This window comes from Salvelinus namaycush, chromosome 13 (assembly GCF_016432855.1).
Source record: "Salvelinus namaycush isolate Seneca chromosome 13, SaNama_1.0, whole genome shotgun sequence".
Lineage (NCBI taxonomy): Eukaryota > Metazoa > Chordata > Actinopteri > Salmoniformes > Salmonidae > Salvelinus > Salvelinus namaycush.
Window position 1 is genome coordinate 13,272,374 of NC_052319.1, and position 18,892 is coordinate 13,291,265.

At 42.5% G+C, this 18,892-nt stretch overlaps 1 protein-coding gene across 2 annotated transcripts in view; it reads right to left on the bottom strand.

Annotated features, from left to right (window-relative positions):
• Positions 1-18,388, bottom strand: part of LOC120058252 (neurabin-1-like) — a 50,673-nt gene extending 32,285 nt beyond the window's left edge. For both annotated transcript variants that reach the window (XM_039006777.1, XM_039006776.1), the window contains exons 1-2: positions 18,263-18,388; positions 15,902-17,872 (exon numbers count right to left, since the gene is read on the bottom strand). In XM_039006777.1, coding sequence (XP_038862705.1) covers positions 15,902-17,707 — 1,806 coding nt within the window. In that variant the 5' untranslated portion in view covers positions 17,708-17,872; positions 18,263-18,388. The remainder of the gene's footprint in view (positions 1-15,901; positions 17,873-18,262) is intronic.
• Positions 18,389-18,892: the final 504 nt, after the last annotated feature.

The following is an 18,892-nucleotide window of genomic DNA, read 5'->3' on the forward strand; positions in this document are numbered from 1 at the left end:
AATTATGTTAAAAACATAAAGATTGATTCAATACTTCGTTTGTCATGCTTTTTACTTTTTAACTTTTCGTCCGTACTTTCCGCTGGACCTGCCCGCGCGTCGTGAGTTTGGAAAGTGTACTGAACGCTAGAACAACAAGGAGGAATTTGGACATAAATGATGGACATTATCGAACAAAACAAACATTTATTGTGGAACTGGGATTCCATTCTGATGAAGATCATCAAAAGGTAAGTGAATGTTTATATTGTTACTTCTGACCTCTGTTGACTGCATAATATGGCGGCTATATTTGTGTCTTGATTGGGCTCTGAGCGCCGACTCAGATTATTGCATGGTTTGCTTTTTCCGTAAAGCTTTTTTGAAATCCGACACAGCAGTTGCATTAAGGAGAAGTGCATCTAAAATTCCATGCATAACAGTTGTATCTTTTAGCAATGTTTATTATGAGTATTCCTGTAAATTGATGTGGCTCTCTGCAAAATCAAAGGATGTTTTGTGACTTCTGAACGTAAGGCGCCAATGTAAACTCAGATTTTTGGATATAAATATGAACTTTACCAAACAAAACATACATGTGTTGTGTAACATGAAGTCCTATGAGTGTCATCTGATGAAGATCAAAGGTTAGTGATTCATTTTATCTATATTTCTGCTTTTTGTGAATCCTCTCTTTGGCTGGAAAAATGGCTGTGTTATTCTGTGAATAGGCACTCACCTAACATAATCGTTTGGTTTGCTTTCGTCGTAAAGCTTTTTTGAAATCGGACACTGTGGCTGGATTTACAACAAGTGTATCTTTAAAATGGTGTAAAATACATGTATGTTTGAGGAATTTTAATTATGGGATTTCTGTTGTTTTGAATTTGGCGCCCTTCACTTTCACTGGCTGTTGAAGAGGTGGGACACTAACGTCTCACGTACCCTAGAGAGGTTAAGGAAGTTAAAACTCGTTTTGTGAAACTTTGCTAACTAGCGTTAGTGCAATGACTGGACATCTATAATAGCTGCTCCTACAGACTTGCTAGCTGCTCGCATAGACTTCCAGTCATTGAGCTAACGCTAGTTAGCAACTTCCTACAAACTGCGCGCAGAGACATAAAAATGATACCCATGAGTTCATCTGATTCAGGGTAAGTAGAAAAACAGCTTATTTGCTCAAATCTAAATTTAAAAGTGCATCTGGGCAAAACAAGTATATGTTTAACAATTATTTATTTTAACCCTTTACACGTGGGAATTGGCCTATATGGATAGGGCTAAATGTAAATGTTTCTTACGGAAGAAACCTGAAATTAATGGTAGTAATTGAAAGGCAACAGTTTGGAGATTATGCGAAAATTATTAGACCAAAGTTGAGGACAAAACAGTTTTTATTTAACTAGGCAAGTCAGTTAAGAACAAATTCTTTTTTACAATGACGGCCTACCAATAGGCAAACAGCCTCCTGCGGAACGGGGGCTGGGATAAAATATAAAATATAAGATATAAATATAAATATCGGACAAAAACACACATCACGATAAGAAAGACAACACAACACTATATAACAGACCTAAGACAACAACATAGCAAGGCAGCAACACATGACAACACAGCATGGTAGCAACACAACATGGTAGCAGCACAAAACATTACTGGGCACAGACAACAGCACAGAGGGCAAGAAGGTAGAGACAACAATACATCATGAAAAGCAGCCACAACTGTCAGTGAGTGTCCATGATTGAGTCTTTCAATGAAGAGATTGAAATAAAACTGTCCAGTTTGAGTGTTTGTTGCAGCTCGTTCCAGTCGCAAGCTGCAGCAAACTGAAAAGACGAGCGACCCAGGGATGTGTGCGCTTTGAGGACTTTTAACAGAATGTGACTGGTAGAACGGGTGTTGTATCTGGAGGATGAGGGCTGCAGTAGATATCTCAGATCAGGGGGAGTGAGGCCTAAGAGGGTTTATAAATAAACATCAACCAGTGGGTCTTGTGACGCGTATACAGAAATGACCAGTTTACAGAGGAGTATAGAGTGCAGTGATGTGTCCTATAAGGAACATTGGTGGCAAACCCAATGGCCGAACAGTAAAGAACATCTAGCCGCTCGAGATCACCCTTACTTGCCGATCTATAAATTACGTCTGCGTAATCTTGCAAGGGTAGGATGGTCATCTGAATCAGGGTTAGTTTGGCAGCTGGGGTGAAAGAGGAACGATTACGATAGAGGAAACCAAGTCTAGATTTAACTTTAGCCTGGAGCTTTGATATGTGCTGAGAGAAGGACAGTGTACCATCTATCCATACTCCCAAGTACTTGTATGAGGTGACTACCTCAAGCTCTAAACCCTCAGAGGTAGTAATCACACCTGTGGGGAGAGGGGAATTCTTCTTACCAAACCACATGACCTTTGTTTTGGAGGTGTTCTGAAGGGCAGAGAAAGCTTGTTGGACACTAACAAAGCTTTGTTGTAAAGCATTTAACAAAAAGTCCGGGACAGCTGAGTATAAGACTGTATCATCTGCATGTAAATGGATGACAGAGCTTCCTACTACCTGAGCTATGTTGTTGATGTAAATTGAGAAGAGCGTAGAGCCTAGGATCGAGCCTCGGGGTACTCCCTTGGTGACAGGCAGTGGCTGAGACAGCAGATGTTATGACTTTATACAGAGGTAGTCAGCAAACCAGGCCAAAACACCCTTAGAGACACCAATACTCCTTAGCCGGCCCACAAGAATGGAATGGTCTACTGTATCAAAAGTTTTGGCCGAGTCAATAAAAATAGCAGCAGAACATTGTTTGAATCAAGGGCAATGGTGACATCATTGAGGACCTTTAAAACTTCTTAAGACTAGGGGGCGCAGTTTTCGCTTTTGGCTAAAAAGGCATACCCATTTGAAACTGCCTATTTCTCAGCCCCCGAAACTAGAATATGCATATAATAGTCAGATTAGGATAGAAAACACTCTGAAGTTTCCAAAACTGTAAATTTTTTGTCTGTGAGTTAAACAGAACTGATATTGCAGGCTAAAACCTGAGGAAAATCCAACCAGGAAGTGGCCCTGTTTTTGAGACCTCTCTGTCTCCTCTCTGAGACCTCTCTTGCCCATATAAAGGGATATCAACTAGACTTCTTTTTCTATGTCTTCCCTAAGGTGTCAACAGCCTTTAGACATAGTTTCAGGCTTTTATTTTGAAGGATGAGCGTGAACGACCACATTGCGTAAGTGGATAGGTTCGGTCTCTCCGAGTGATTTTTGCGCAAAAGTGAAAGGCAGTCATTGTTTCTCTCGGTCCTAGTGAAAAGCCAACTGTCCCGGTTGATATATTATCGAATAGATATTTGAAAAACACCCTGAAGATGGATTATAAACAACGTTTGACATGTTTCTGTGGACATTATGGATATAATTTGGATTTTTTTTCCCGGCGTTGTCGCGAACGCTCTTTCCGGTGGATTCCTGGGCATAACGCAGCAAACAAACGGAGGTATTTGGATATAAAAAATATCTTTATGGAACAAAAGGAACATTTGCTGTCTAACTGGGAGTCTCGTGAGTGAAACCATGCGAAGATCATCAAAGGTAAACGATTAATTTGATTGCTTTTCTGATTTTCGTGACCAAGTTACCTGACGCTAGGTGTTCTTATTGTTTTGTCGAGCGATCGATAAATTTACACAAATGCAAGTATTGCTTGCGCTGTAAAGCATAATTTCAAAATCTGAGGCGACAGATGGATTAACAAAAGGCTAAGCTGTGTTTTGCAATATTGCACTTGTGATTTCATGAAATTATATTTTATTATATACCGTTCGCGCTAGGCTAAACTATGCTAGTCAGCGTTTCTGATGACAATTATCCCGGATCCGGGATGGGTGGTTCAGAAAGGTTAACGTTGCAGTGACATCCATAACCTGAAGCGGAAACCAGATTGCATACCAGAGAGAATACTATAGACATCAAGAAAACCAGTCAGTTGATTAGACAAGTTTTTCCCAACACTTTTGATAAACAGGGCAAAATAGAAATAGGCCTATAACAGTTAGAATCAGCTTGATATCCCCCTTTAAATAAAGAACAAACCGTGGCTGCCTTCCAAGCAATGGGAATCTCCCCAGAAAGGAGAGACCGGTTAAAAAAGGTCAGAGATAGGCTTGGCGATGATAGGGGCAGCAACCTTAAAAAAGAAAGGGTCTAAACGAGTGAGCTCCCGAGTGGCGCAGTGGTCTAAGACACTGCATCTCAGTGCAAGATGTGTCACTGCAGTACCTGGTTCAAATCCAGGCCGCTCCATAGGGCGGCGCACAATTGGCCCAGTGTCGTCTGGGTTTGGCCGGGGTAGGATGTCATTGTAAATAAGAATTTGTTCTTAACCTAGTTAAATAAAGGTTAAAAAAAAAATCTGACCCAGATAATTTTTTGGGGTCAAGTTTAAGGAGCTCCTTTAGCACCTCGGACTCAGTGACCGCCTGCAGGGAGAAACTTTGTAGCGGGGCAGGGGAAAAAGAGGGAGAAGCGTCGGGGATAGTTGCATTAGAAGGGGTGGGAGATTAAATGTTGGACGGGCAAGGGGCATAGCTGAGTCAAATATGAATCCTGACTTAATGAAGTGGTGATTAAAGAGCTCAGCCATGTGCTTCTTGTCAGTAACAACCACGTCATCAACATTAAGGGACATGGGCAGCTGTGAGGAGGAGGGTTTATTCTCCAGGTCTTTAACCCTTTTCCAGAACTTCTTGGGGTTAGGACCCACAGAGAGAGCACTGCTCCTTAAAGTAACTAACTTTGGCCTTCCGGATAGCCTGAGTGCACTTATTTCTCATTTGCCTGAACGAGAGCCAGTCAGCCTGAGTTTGCATGTGCCGAGCATTTTCGTCAAATGCAATTGTTGAGGTGGAGTAACTCTGCCAGATCACGGTCGAACCAGGGGCTGAACATGTTTTTAATTCTCATTTTCTTTATGGAGGCGTATTTGTTAACAATACCACTGGAAATATTAAAAAAGAAGGTCCTAGTGTCTTAGACAGACGACAGTCTCTAAGCTGATTCTATACCATTTTATTAAGTTTTTTAGCAAGTGTCTATGACAAATCAGGACAGGTCATTTCACTGAGCAGCCATTACAAACACAGGCTGTAAAATAGTGATCACTAAGGTCATTAGAGAAACCACTGGACTGATACCTATCAGAATTATTTGAGAGGATAACGTCGAGGAGAGTAGCCTTTTCTGGGTATTTGGAGTCATACCTTGTGGGATTGGTAATAATCTGAGAAAGATTTAGGGAGTCCCATTGCTTTAGGACTTGGTCAGGTGGTTTAAGCATGTCCCAGTTTAGGTCACCTAGCAGGACAATTTCAGTGTAAGGGGCTAGAAGACAGTAAGACAGTGTAAGGGGCCAGGAGAGATCTTAGGGCAGGTGGGGTACAGGCCGGTGAGGATGGAGGACGATAGCACCCAGCAACAGTCAACAAAGAACTACTTGAAAGTTTAATGCTTAGAACCAGAAAATCTAATTGTTTGGGGACAGTTCACCTGACAGAAGACTGAATCCAAACATTACACTGTTGATTTGAGAATTTTACATTTACTCTACGTTTCGCCGCATTTGTTGATAACAAACTCAGAAAATATACTGGATACATTGAGTAAAATCATAAGAACATTCCTGAAAATGTGGTGTCGGTGCAACATAAGACAAAAAATGTCAAGGCTTGAGTGAGGTCTAACTGGTGTCTCCAAGTGGCCACACACCTTTTCAAAGTGTGCACAGTAATCTCAATGCACTTTTATGACTCAAAGAGTCGTCTTCAACTATAAGGTGCTTTTTTGAGCTCACCTAGCTGTGCCGTTGAGGAACTACAGCAAGCACACTTGTAGTTTTGTTTGGAACACAGCACTGCACCCCTGCCATCACACAATTCCGGTTGTTGTTTACGCTATCCAAAAACAGCCCATTATAATTGGCAATCTGGGTCATAGATTCATTCTGTTCATAATAACCCATGTCATCTTGTAACTGTACATCAAACATAGTGATCCTAAAACATTGACACTGTACAGTGCCTTCAGAAAGCATTCATAACCCTTTACTTATTCCACATTGTTACAGCCTGAATTCAAAATTGATGAAAGTTATGTTTTTCTCACCATCTACACACACACACAACACCCCATAACGACAAAGTGAAAATATGTTTTAATTTCTTTTTGCAAATTAAATACAGATATATCTCATTTACATAAGGAGTCACACCCCTGAGTCAATACTTCGTAGAAGCACCATTGGCAGCAATTACAGCTGTGAGTCTTTCTGGGTACATCTGTAAGAGCTCTCCACAGCTGGATTGTGCAACATTTGCCAATTATTTTTTTCAAAAATGTTCAAGCTCTATCAAATCGGTTGTTGATAATTGCTAGACAACCATTTTCAGATATTGCTATAAATTTTCAAGTAGATTTAAGTCAATTCAAGATTTAACTCAGCCCCTCAGAAACATTCACTGTCTTCTTGGTGAGCAACTCCAGTGTAGATTTGGCCTTTTGTTTTAGATTATTGTCCTGCTGAAAGGTGAATTAATCTCCCAGTGTCTGGTGGAAAGCAGACAACCAGGTTTTCCTCTACGATTTTGCCTGTGCTGAGCTCCAATCCATTAATTTTTTTATTTAATTCCGAAAAACTCCCCAGTCCTTAATGATTACAAGCATACCCATAACATGATGCAGCCACCACTAAGCTTGAAAATATGGATAGTCATATTCAGTAATGTGTTGTATTTGTCACACATATTCCCGCTCTCCCTCTCTAGCGCTCGAGGGCGCCAGGCTGCCCTTCATTACGCACACGTCACCATCAATACGCGCATGAGCACTCATTGGACTCACCTGGACTCCCTTACTTTATTGATTGCCCCTCTATATCTGTCTGCTCCTCAGTTTGTTCCCCATGTCAGCATTGTCGTTTCCCCTGTCCGTATTCTGTTCTGTTTGTTGGTTATTAAATGTTCACTCCCTGTACCTGCTTCTCATCTCGAGCGTCTGTCCTTACAGAATGCTGACACCAATATGTGAAGCATCAGGGAGTTTTTGTTTTTGCTGGTGACGTCAGGTCCGGGTGCCGTCGCCGATGGAACTGGGGGTGCCTCAGTTGGCTCGTCGGGCTTCCACGCCTTAGCTGGCTCTGGTTTACTTGCCTCGGTTGGCTCGGCAGGCGCCCATCCCACGTCATGCCTCAGCCAGTTCATCAGGCTCCACGACTCAACTGGCTCGTCGGGCTTCTACGCTTCAGCCAGGCCCGTCAGGCTCTCCCAGGTGAGACGCCGGGTGGGGGGGTACCGTCATGCCTGCTCCCGCTCTCCGGTGCCAGGCTGCCCTTCATTACGCACACCTGTCACCATCATTACTCGCATCAGCGCTCATTAGACTCACCTGGACTCCCTTACTTTGTTGATTGTCCCTCTATATCTGTCTGCTCCTCAGTTTGTTCCTGTGTCAGCATTATTGTCGTGGATGTTTCCCCTGATTAGACACTGTCCGTATTCTGTTCCTGTCCGTTGGTTAAATGTTCACTCCCTGTACCTGCTTCTCGTCTCCAGCGTCTGTCCTTACAGTATTGGATTTGCCACAAACATAGCACTTTATATTCAGGACAAAAAGGTAATTGCTTTGCCACATTTACTGCAGTATTACTTTAGTTCCTAGTTGCAAACAGGATCCATATTTTTTCCTTCTTTCCACAATGTCAATTAGGTTAGTATTGTTGAGTAACTACAATATTGTTGATCCATACTCAGTTTTCTTCCATCACAGCCATTAAACTGTGTGTGTATACAATGTCTGTTTACTTGACCGAGTCAGTGAGTGGCGCTTCCTGTGATAGCGTGGCGGTGGGTGCAGGTGCAGGTGCACATGCTGGTTCCTGCTGCCATTTTCCTTTTCTCTTAAGATTAACTCATTCCCAACTCCAAAATGTCTACCCAGACTCTAACAGCAATGAGCAGCACAGTACAATAGTTTAGTCGGCCTCTCCGGACAGTGAATTAACTGGACAAACTACAGTGTACTTACCTTTGTACTGCACACAGTATCTACAACAGGATAATAACACATCTGGAACTGGGGAGTGTTACCGCTCTCTACTATAATTCTACAACATGTGGTCATAGCATTGGTGTCAAGGTGAATGTGAATTTCAGCAGATACAGATTGCCGGGTGTGCTGTTTGTTAGACCTGTGGTTCACAGTTTGAACATAGCTCTGTGTGTCACACCACTCCATCATTTTCTTCAGATTAGGCCACACCTAGGAAACACAATTCCAACTGTACGGAGAACAGAGGAGTTAACCCTTTCCTTTCCTCTGCCTACGACACAATCAAACGTTTCAAAAGCCCCTTGAAGTAGGGCTGGGCGACATGTCCTAAAAATCATATCCTATTTTTTTCTAATTTATGGTTGATTCAAGATATCTAAATAAGCTTTGTTGCACAATTTAAAAAAAAAAGTCAATACACTGCATTTCAAACAGTCAGGTATAATCAAATCAATTCAGGGCTTGTAAAATTATATCTAGGCTAAATAAGCCTTCCAAAACCATAAGACCCACTAATCGTTTTATTTGATCAAATTAGTTTAACCTGCTTTTTTTGCAATAATCACCAATCTGGCTTTCAAATCACTAGTCTATGATTTGATTATACCTGACTGTTTGAAATGCAGTGTATTGACTTTTTTTTTAACCTACTATCCCTCATAGTAGAAAAGATGACCTATTCTATTGGTCAGCTTGGCGAGAAAGAAATAGCCTATTCCAAACAGACTCTGGGACAGTTGTGAGATGATAGAGTCCAAATTCATACAACCAGTTACCTTAAAAAGCAATTAGTCTGATGCAACAGATGAGAATGTTTATGATTCTTGCGATACAGGCATTTGGAAGAGCGCCAAAACATGCATTCAAATTAATTCGATATATCACCCAGCCATTCTTTGAAGTAAGAATAAAAGCTACGCAATATGACATAAAACGCAAGAGATATCTTGAAGACAAAATGTGTGGAAAAGACTAAGGTATAACCCCAGTGTTTATGTTGACCATTTATCATGAGGCCTGTACAGAAGGTTTTGAGACTGCTGCAGCAACAAGACTACTACTGACTCAGCTGCTATGGGAATGCAGTATATCGTATCCAACGCCCCATCTAGGTGCTCTGTTATCCAAATATTAACATGAAGATATTTCCCCCACCATTGCATTAATGCATTGACTGACTGAGGAACCTGCGGCAATACAGACATTTAGACTACAGTAAATCAAGGCGCAGAAGTGGTCTGCCCTATATTATCTGGCATACAAAAATATGACAGTGTGCACGTGTCAACAAGCCAGTGGGTAGTTTCCGGGTAGTATAGCAGGCAGTAAACAAAAAGGTCCAACGTAACTTTGACGTAATTGTCACCTAGTAATTAAGCCTAACCTTCAAATATCCATTATGGCACTTCAGGTTGGAATACTAAGCGTCTTTGTTTTTTTTACAACTTTACTCTCCACAATTTTGTGATTACAATCTGGTCTCATCGCTGCAACTCCATAACTGGCTGTGGAGAGGCGAAGGTGGAGTCATGTGTCCTCCACCACTGGTCAGAGGAAACACAGTTCAACTGATGACCGAGGTCAGCCTGCAGGCGCCCGGCCCGACACAAGGAGTTGCTAGAGCGAGATGAGCCAAGTAAAGCACCCCTGGGCAAACCCTCCCCTAACCCGGACGACGCAGTGCCATTTGTGCGCCGCTCTCTGGGATTCCCAGTCACGGCCGGTTATGAACCCAGGCTGTTGTGATGCCGCAACACTGCGATGCAGTGCCTTAGACCGCTGCGCCACTCGGGAGGCCCGGAATACTCAGCTAATGATGGGTACAAAGCATCAACTTAAGTTGAGATTCCTTAAGTAAAGCACAACCTCTATTTTTAAAGATGCATCAAGCAGAACAAGCAGATTAAGTACAGAGCTAATGGGATAGGAGTACAGGTGTCTGAAAATCAGTCTCAATGAATTTACAATCCATTCATTTGCGAAACAAACAGTAACTCTCCATATGTGCAACTGCAAACTGTCTTTTGAGCCTCGGTCAAGGGACATGTTCAGAATGGAAGTCTCCTGCAGCAGCTTGACAAAGAAGACCTTTCTTCCTCAGACGACAGGTCCCCTTGTACAGGCTCAGGTTGCACACAAAGACCTAAATTCTGCTGCAGGCTGTAGCACAAAGCACTTCAACTCTCCTCTGATAGCAGGCAAGGGCTCCAGAGTGGCCCACCATGCCACGCCAGCCAGCTCAAACCAGCACACTGTCTGAGGCATTGTCGACTGAATACCCTAGTCAAGCACTACTAGTGAGGTAAACTAAAATCATTCTGTATTGTGCCACTAGAGGTGAGGACAGACTGGTGTTGAAAATGAAATGGAAAGACGCTTCGGTTGAAGACCAAACTGTCAAATGCAAATCTTTCTGCTTTCCAGATAACTGGAAAAAGACAACAGTTGTGAGTAGACAGTCAATCCCCTTTTTCAACTGATATTCAAACACCAACAGCAAGAGCCAACCTGTCACTGAAATTACCCCTATTGTAAAAGGAGCGTGTCGTTTCTCCTGAGAGGCCTGTTTGAGAGGGAAAGAACACCGCTTACATAACTTTACTCTCTAGGCTAGTAAGGCTACAATTGTGGAAACAAATGGATAAGTAGTGTAACAGAAGCCATTCCTGCTTGCAATATCATCGTTGACGTTTAAAGGAAAGACCAGAGGAAGCGTTCCACTTTCGAGTCAACACATAGCAGGAGACGCATCTCATCCTTGTGTTGTTAAGAGATACTCCAGGGTGGAGTGTTTTCAGGAAGTGCATGCTTCAGGAAAACCTAAAGTGCCATGCCCACTTCAAACTGTCTGGAAGCAGTTCAATCATGACTCATCTAAAATAGGACACCCACCATTTTACAGATGGCACCCTAAGGAGTATAGAAGGGAAAAAATGAAGGGTGCGAAAAAGATTGCGGAAAACAATCTTTCATTAATAACTAGTAAACACTTTGTCCCAGACACATGGCATGCTATCTACCTTCAGCCTGTTAGAATTGAGAAACAAGGAGGGAAGAATGATGAGCAGCACATGCCAGGGCAAGACTGAAACGAAGAATCCACCATTTCACAACCACAGGAAGAACACTGTCAACCAACAGATGTTACGTCACACTTACGACCTAGTCCTAACAAGGAGAAGCCCTTTAACCTTAGCGTTACCGGGACAAAAAGACTGGTGATCATAAATTGATTCATCGTTAGTACAGGAGTTTAGGAGTAATGCATTCTTCACTGAAACAGTGTTTGATAATGGAGTTTGCAATGGCTTGAATTTCTGAAAGCATTTGTGTATCTCTCTTCACTCACACTGTTACTGAGCTCTATCAATATGTGAACTGCTCCTGTAACACAATGACGTGAAGTGTAAAGCTAGGCTAATCTCTGCTATGTCGTCCCTAGGACAGATGCAGCACACTGTGTCGTCCGCCAGGTCAGCTACTGGCCGCCTCTCCCAGGACCCCCTAGGACCCCATGTCAGGCCAATTGGGGCCATCCACACCCTGAGATAACACACATTTGAGGCCCTGGATAAACATTGACTAGTATATAGGCTGTGGAATGCCCTGAAGTGATTTTTCCCCCCTGATCTGCCAAAATTGTTGATAAGCTGTGTTGATGGGAGACATCACCCAACACCCCCACGCCCAGCCCACTTCATTTTGACACCTTTCACAAATTAGTTTTAGGCCATATGGCCCAGCCCTATCTCAATATTTTTCAAACCTATGGGCAATTCACAATTTTTATATATATATGTTTTCTATAAATAAGCTTTGTTGTACAATTAAAGGTCAAATACACTGCATTTAAAAACAGTTAGCAATAATCTAATGAATTCGGAGCTTGTGAAATTAGGCCGAATGTACACTACGTTCAAAAGTTTGGGGGTTCGATTACAGGCTCAAAATAGCCAGAAACAAATAACTTTCTTCTGAAACTCGTCAGTCTATTCTTGTTCTGAGAAATGACGGCTATTCCATGCGAGAAATTGCCAAGAAACGGAAGATCTCATACAACGCTGTGTACTACTCCCTTCACAAAACAGTGCTAACTGCCTCAGAATAGAAATAGTGGGAGGCCCCGGTGCACAACTGAGCAAGAAGACAAGTACATTAGTGTCTAGTTTGAGAAACAGACACCTCACAAGTCCTCAATTGGCAGCTTCATTAAATAGTACTTGGATTAGCTAACACAACGTGCCATTGGAACACAGGAGTGATGGTTGCTGATAATGGGCCTCTATACGCCCATGTAGATATTCCATTAGAAATCAGCCGTTTCCAGCTACAATAGTCATTTACAAAATTAACAACGTCTATACTGTATTTCAGATCAATTTGATGTTATTTTAAAATGGAGGGGGAAAAAGTGCTTTTCTTTCAAAAACAAGGACATTTCTAAGTGACCCCAAATTTTTTGAACGGTAGTGTATGCATTCCACAACCATAGACCCACTAATAATGTAATTATTTATCAAAATAGTTGTATCTACTTTTGTTTCTTTTTTTTCTCTCCAAACAATCACTGAATTAGCTATCAGGTTGGTCTATAAATAAAATGTCCTTTTTGTTAGAAATTTTACCGTTCACTAATAATGTAGCAGGCATTCTAGAAAATTAACACCAGTCTCATAAACAAGCCCGCGTGCTAGTGAGTAGCCAGCTAATATTTATATTTCAAGTTTGGCCAACTTGGATCTGAATTCAGCTAACAGTTGAATTGTTATGAACACAACCTTCTGTCTGTCTCCAACTGTTTGAACAGCGTGCTAGCCTGTCCACTTTGTTCAAATGTTGAAATCAAGTGGCCTACCTTATTTCTAAAGAATGAGAACAAGTTGCCAATTCCTTACATAAATTGTTTTACACTTATTGCACATTTATAAAACACACACTACACAGCTAGTATAACAATCTTTATTTGACAAAAAATCTGCTAGCGATACGTGGTACCATAATGCGCGCGCGACTAACTGAGCATTCATTTTCCAGAATGTTCATTGGTACATCTGTTTCAGTAGTGTCTGCTCTGTTCGAAATATGAGGAGTTGAAACATTTAAAAAAAGGGTATGGTTCGAAACTTCTCATCTATTACAGTAAAATAATGTCTCCATGTGTTTTGGTGTCCATATGACCCATTCTGTTGGACAAAATCTCAAATGCAAATAGCGAGTTGAAACCATTTGCCAGAGAAGAAGAAGTGATCTCTTATCTGTTGTTGTGAGTGGTAGGAGGAGAGGCTTGGGAGAAAAAGGCGAAGCAAGAGGTTTCCCTCTCGCCAAATTCTGTCCAAAATAAGCCCAATGCATTTCTATGCTCTTATTTTGAACCTAAGCTTGTCACCTGCCTTCCCGCCTTTGGGACAACGACTCCCATTGTTAGGGCGGAGACATGAGCATCTCGTCATTATATACAGATCTCTGGTGGAAATGGGAAGGTGCACAGCACAGAAGGAGCGAACGAGACCGAAAAGACAACGTGAGAATAAAAACAAAATACTATTCTGCGATACAGGCATTAGGAATGAACATAAATTGAACATAAATTCAAATTAATTTGATATATCGCCCAGCCCTACATTCACATGAGTGCCAGTGGTAAAGGAGAATGCCATGCACAGCCACAGATAAGAATACCTTCTAGCTTACCATCTTTAAATCACTCACCAGCAGCGAACTGAGCATATTGACCAGGCGGATCATTAACACAATAGATAGGAGGGAGTTCTGAGGGCAGGAATGCGTTTGGTCCCAAAAGGATTTAAGTTCCGCTCGTAAAAGGTAGAGTAAATAGGGAATTCTTGGTTTTACTATCCCCACCATTATCATGAAATGACTTGGCACCGGTCAGTAAAATGAGATCATACGAGTTGAATTAGTATCTACACGTCTTGTTGGTCAAGAGTCCTTACATGTTCACTAGGCTTGGGTGATATACCGTTTATAGCGTATACCGGGGTATTTTGAAATACCGACGGTATGATTTTCAATACCATTTGGGTTGAGGACACCCTCGCCTTGCGGTGGCGAGGGTTACGCCACTGCTTTTACCCTATATAAGTTAAGTATAACCATTTTTTTTTTAAATCCAAGACGTGTCAAAAAATTATATCCAGCTCAGGGCTCCAGCTATGCATTTGATTTGCTAACTAAGTGGCTACATGTCAAGATGAAGCTTCTTGGTTACAGCAGAGACATTCAATCCCCTCCTGGATTGCCTAAATTCTTGTGCGTAAATTAAAAAATAAACAAATACATACAGTACCAGTCAAAAGTTTAACACACCTACTCCAAGGTTTTTCTTTATTCATACTATTTTCTATAATGTAGAATAATAGTGAAAACATCAAAACAATGAAATAGGTTGCTTTGCTGGTGACACTGTCTGTGATGTATTTAAAATTCAAGGCACACTTAACCAGCATGGCTACCACAGCATTCTGCAGCGAAACGCCTTCCCATCTGGTTTGAGCTTAGTGGGACTATCATTTGTTTTTCAACTGAACAATGGCCCAACACACCTCCAGGCTGTGTAAGGGCTATTTGACCAAGAAGGAGAGTGATGGATTGCTCCATCAGATGACCTGGCCTCCAATCACATGACCTCAACCCAATTGAGATGGTTGGACCACAGAGTGAAGGAAAAGAAGCCAACAAGTGCTCAGCATATGTGGGAACTCCTTCAAGAATGTTGGAAAAGCATTCCAGGTGAAGCTGGTTGAGAGAATGCCAAGAGTGTGCAAAGCTGTAATCAAGGCAAAGGGTGGCTACTTTGAAGAATATAAAATATATTTTGATTTGTTTAACACTTTTTTGGTTACTACATGATTCCATATGTGTTATTTCATAGTTTTGATGTCTTCACTATTATTCTACAATGTATAAAAATAAAGAAAAACCCTTGAATGAGTAGGTGTCCAAACTTTTGACTGGTACTATAGAGATATATATATATATATATATGTATACAGTATGGTACAGAAACAGTATGAAAGTCTGAATACTGCCTAACCCTAATGTTCAAAGGCTGATTCACAGTGAATGGATATAATCATTCCCCAAAAGTAGGCCTCCAACCAACCATCAACAAGTCACTGGAGGAGCCATGATGAGGTTGTTTATACTGTACAGTACAGTTAAATCAGGGTTCCACCACGTCACTCCAGTTCCCTCCCAACTGTCCTCATTCAGCTGGGGCTCACACAGACCCCTTACTTAATGTCAACAATGTTTCCATAAATACCGCTTGGAGCATTCTGGACTAACATCCGGAAATGTCTCCACTACTACTAGCCTAGATAAACCACATTGTTAACAAGAGAAAGATGTGACCCTCAGACACACCAGCTTTAGGCAATGCCTCAGTAATTACAGAAGCTTAGACACCCCATAGTTTGGGTTCTCATCCATGACACGTTTCACCTGATACAGTGCTACAGCAGCCATAACATCATCATGTGTAACAAAGACACTAATTTCCTATGTGTGATCTGTCAATCAAGGCACCAAAGAATGCCCTCCACAAATAAGTCAACAACCTGAGCGAAAGCAGACTTCCTTGGTTAATAAGTTTGATCCAAAAGGGTGACATTGTCCAGTATATTACCACATATACAATTGACCTCTCTCAGAACTTTTAGGCCAGACAAAAGCTAGCTAGCTACCATGAATAGAACCCATATAGTAAGGTTCACATTCTTTAAGACCCCAAAATGAAAGCAATTATCATCAACTTCACTTCAGATTATCAATGTAACATTTCCTCTTCTCACTGCTTACCCGTATCGGTGACGTTGAAAACTTGATCTTCCTCAGTGGTTCCGGTTCCTCCTCATCATCTGAAAGCCCAGGGGCCTCCTCATACTCCTCCTCACAGGGCTGCTCTTCCTTCTCCTCCTCGATGGTCTGGTCAGTATCCCTATCATCCACAAATGCTGTGTTCTCTCTACCATATGCCACTGGGGAAATCTTGCCCCTTCTGCCCTGTTCCTCCTGCTCCTCCTCAGCAACCTCCTCCTCCACATTTTCCTCCTCGTAATCCGCGGTTTGACTTAAAGGATTCGTGTCTTCTCTCCACTCCTCTTTCAACTCATGCAGTGACTCCTCAAATCGACTTCCTTCTTCCTTCTCCAGTGTAATCTCGGTCTCCTTGCCGTCATCTTTCTCTGAGATCTGCTGCTGATGGCGTTCATCCTTCTGACTGATCGCCTTTGGTGGCGATTCTTTTAGCTCAACTTTGATCTCTTTTGGGGGTTGAACATGCACTTCCTCAAAAACATCGTCTTCAATATTCTCATCTTCGTTCTCCTCGCTCTCTGATGACTCATTCTGTACCACTACGAGCTCAGCCCGGACCATGCCAGGCAGAGATGAGGCCTGGGTAGGTGGCTTTTCCCTGCTGGGACTCTGTGTCACATGCCCATCACTCTTGGCACTGTTGGAGGTTTTGGCCCTGTTGCTACTGTAAAAGCTATTGGCAAACACAGTAGGCTGTTTTTGATCCCTGGGGGGTGGACTGGAGGGTTTTACTCCATCGCTACCCACAGATGGTCTACTGAAACCGTCACTGGTTGAGTGGGAGACCTTGTAAGCGCTTTGGCCACCTGGGGATACGGGCTCTGGGGAGATGGGCTTTGGAGTGGCATTGGCTGTTGGGGGGAATGTTTTGTGAGTAGTGTTATTGAATGGGGAAGTTGGTTTGAGAATGACACCGGAAACTATGGAGGTGGGTTTGTTAGTGGCATCATTAGTTGGAATGGTGGATTTGTAAAAACTGTCCCTTGTCGGAGATGTGGGCATTGAGCGATCTGAGAGACTGCATACTTTAGACAACATCTCTGTGGCTTTTGCCTCATTGTCACTGTCCACAATGACGTTGTCTAGCCGCCTGGACATGGGTCCAGCTTTCAGTGACACCCTGGACACATGTTTAGTCTCCTCAGTATCGCTCCTCTCATCTGGCTGGCTTCTCATCACTGGAGTGGGACAAGGCTCTGTTTTGATGTTGCTAGTTTCAGTGGACCCTGACAATCTCCTGGTACTTTTCCCCCCATCAGACACACTGCCCAGGGGCACCTGGCTTACAACTCTGTTGGGAGACTTCTCCGCTGCTGGTTGTTCTTTGATAGTCCTCTCAAAGAGTTTCCTGGTCGAAGAAAACTTCTCTGCCAAAGCTGTTTTGTCACCCTCGACATCTTCTCCCTTGGGGGTTTTGTCTAAACTTGGAGATTCTGGGCTAGTGGCACTGCTCAAACTTGTTTTGTGTGTGGTGACTGCAAATGGCACATTTGGTGGGGAGACAGGGGACAAATCAGCTTTCAACGTTGTTTTCACCTCTTGAATCTCTTGTTGCTGGCCATCCATCTGGAGGAAAATATTCTTTATCTTGTTTATCCGATTGCCAAAATGCCTCCCCCTCGTGTCCTCCTGTGTGTCGTTAGAGCCATTTGCATATGACTTTGCAGCGCCGTCGGATTTCGTCCCATCAAAAGTACACTTAATAGCGTGGAAGTCCGACTTGTAAGCATTTCTATGCGGGGACGCACTCCTCAGCGCTCTTTCTCCTTTGCTCTCGGCTTTTATCATTTTCAAAGATTTACTGGGAGTATTTTGGGAAGAGGCGATAGAAGTTAAACTTCTGAGTGTTTCTTGTTCCACTATTGTTGTTCTCAGTCGACCAGTGCCATGGATCCCTCAGATTATTCGGCGTCTTGGTCAGGGAGTCTAAATCATGCGTAATGTGGTGGTCATCTACAGAGACAAGAGGAAAATACACTTTCAAAACCTAGCTGTTAGTACTATTCGAGCTTATCCAAAGCAACTTCCTATATACCTTACAATCGCATTATTCCGGCTGCTATAAAGCAAATTACTTTCCCCTCACCGCTACATTGTCGTAGACCAACTTCTTTAATTATTGAACCTGAATGGGCTTTTAAGAGCCTATGATAATTCGTAGCCGGTCAAACACTGACAATATAAGTCAGCTAAAGATGAAACACAGAAATAAGTTAACTGTGCAAATAACGTTAGATACCAAACGTATTTTGTGATCAGTTTCATTGTAACAATTACAAGTAAACCGTGAGCAAAACATTTCAGAGCTTTACCGCACGCAAATTAACTTCCATTGTATTTTACCTCTTACGATACTTGTTTCTTCATCCTAGGTGCTGAAGGCTCCTCATAATGCAACTCTTGTGTAATTTATTCTCCCGAACTTGTCATTTCTTTACCGCCATCACTCCCCTTTCCAGTTTTCCTCCTTCCTTGTACTCCAGATACAGACAAATCGCGCTTCCGCGCGTACGTACCCTCGCTCTCTGGCGTGCCATACGATCAGACACAATCGGGGGCGCGCACACCAAAACATTCCAGGACTACAAACCCCCATCCTTCTTGAGTGCGTGGTTGCGCATACACATGAAATATTTGAGGAATAGATTCCTTGAGAAGCTCACCCACCGCTCTGCCGCATGTGAAAGAAGAACATTTAAAATGTCCTCAAACAAAGCAACACCTATCCCACCAGGTAGCTACTGTATGTATCTTCAGCAGCTGCTCTATCTGATAGTGATAGTTTTGGTGTAAATGTCTCAACAGAAATATGGCTATTTGATGTTCCAACAACTGGCTGTGATTTTGGTGAACAGTCTAAGAGCTTGTGTGAAATAGGCTTGGCATGATGCAACGCAGATACCTTACGACCAACCTTAACTTGGTCTATTTTGCCTCCCGAGTGGCGCAGCGGTCTAAGGCATCACTACAGAC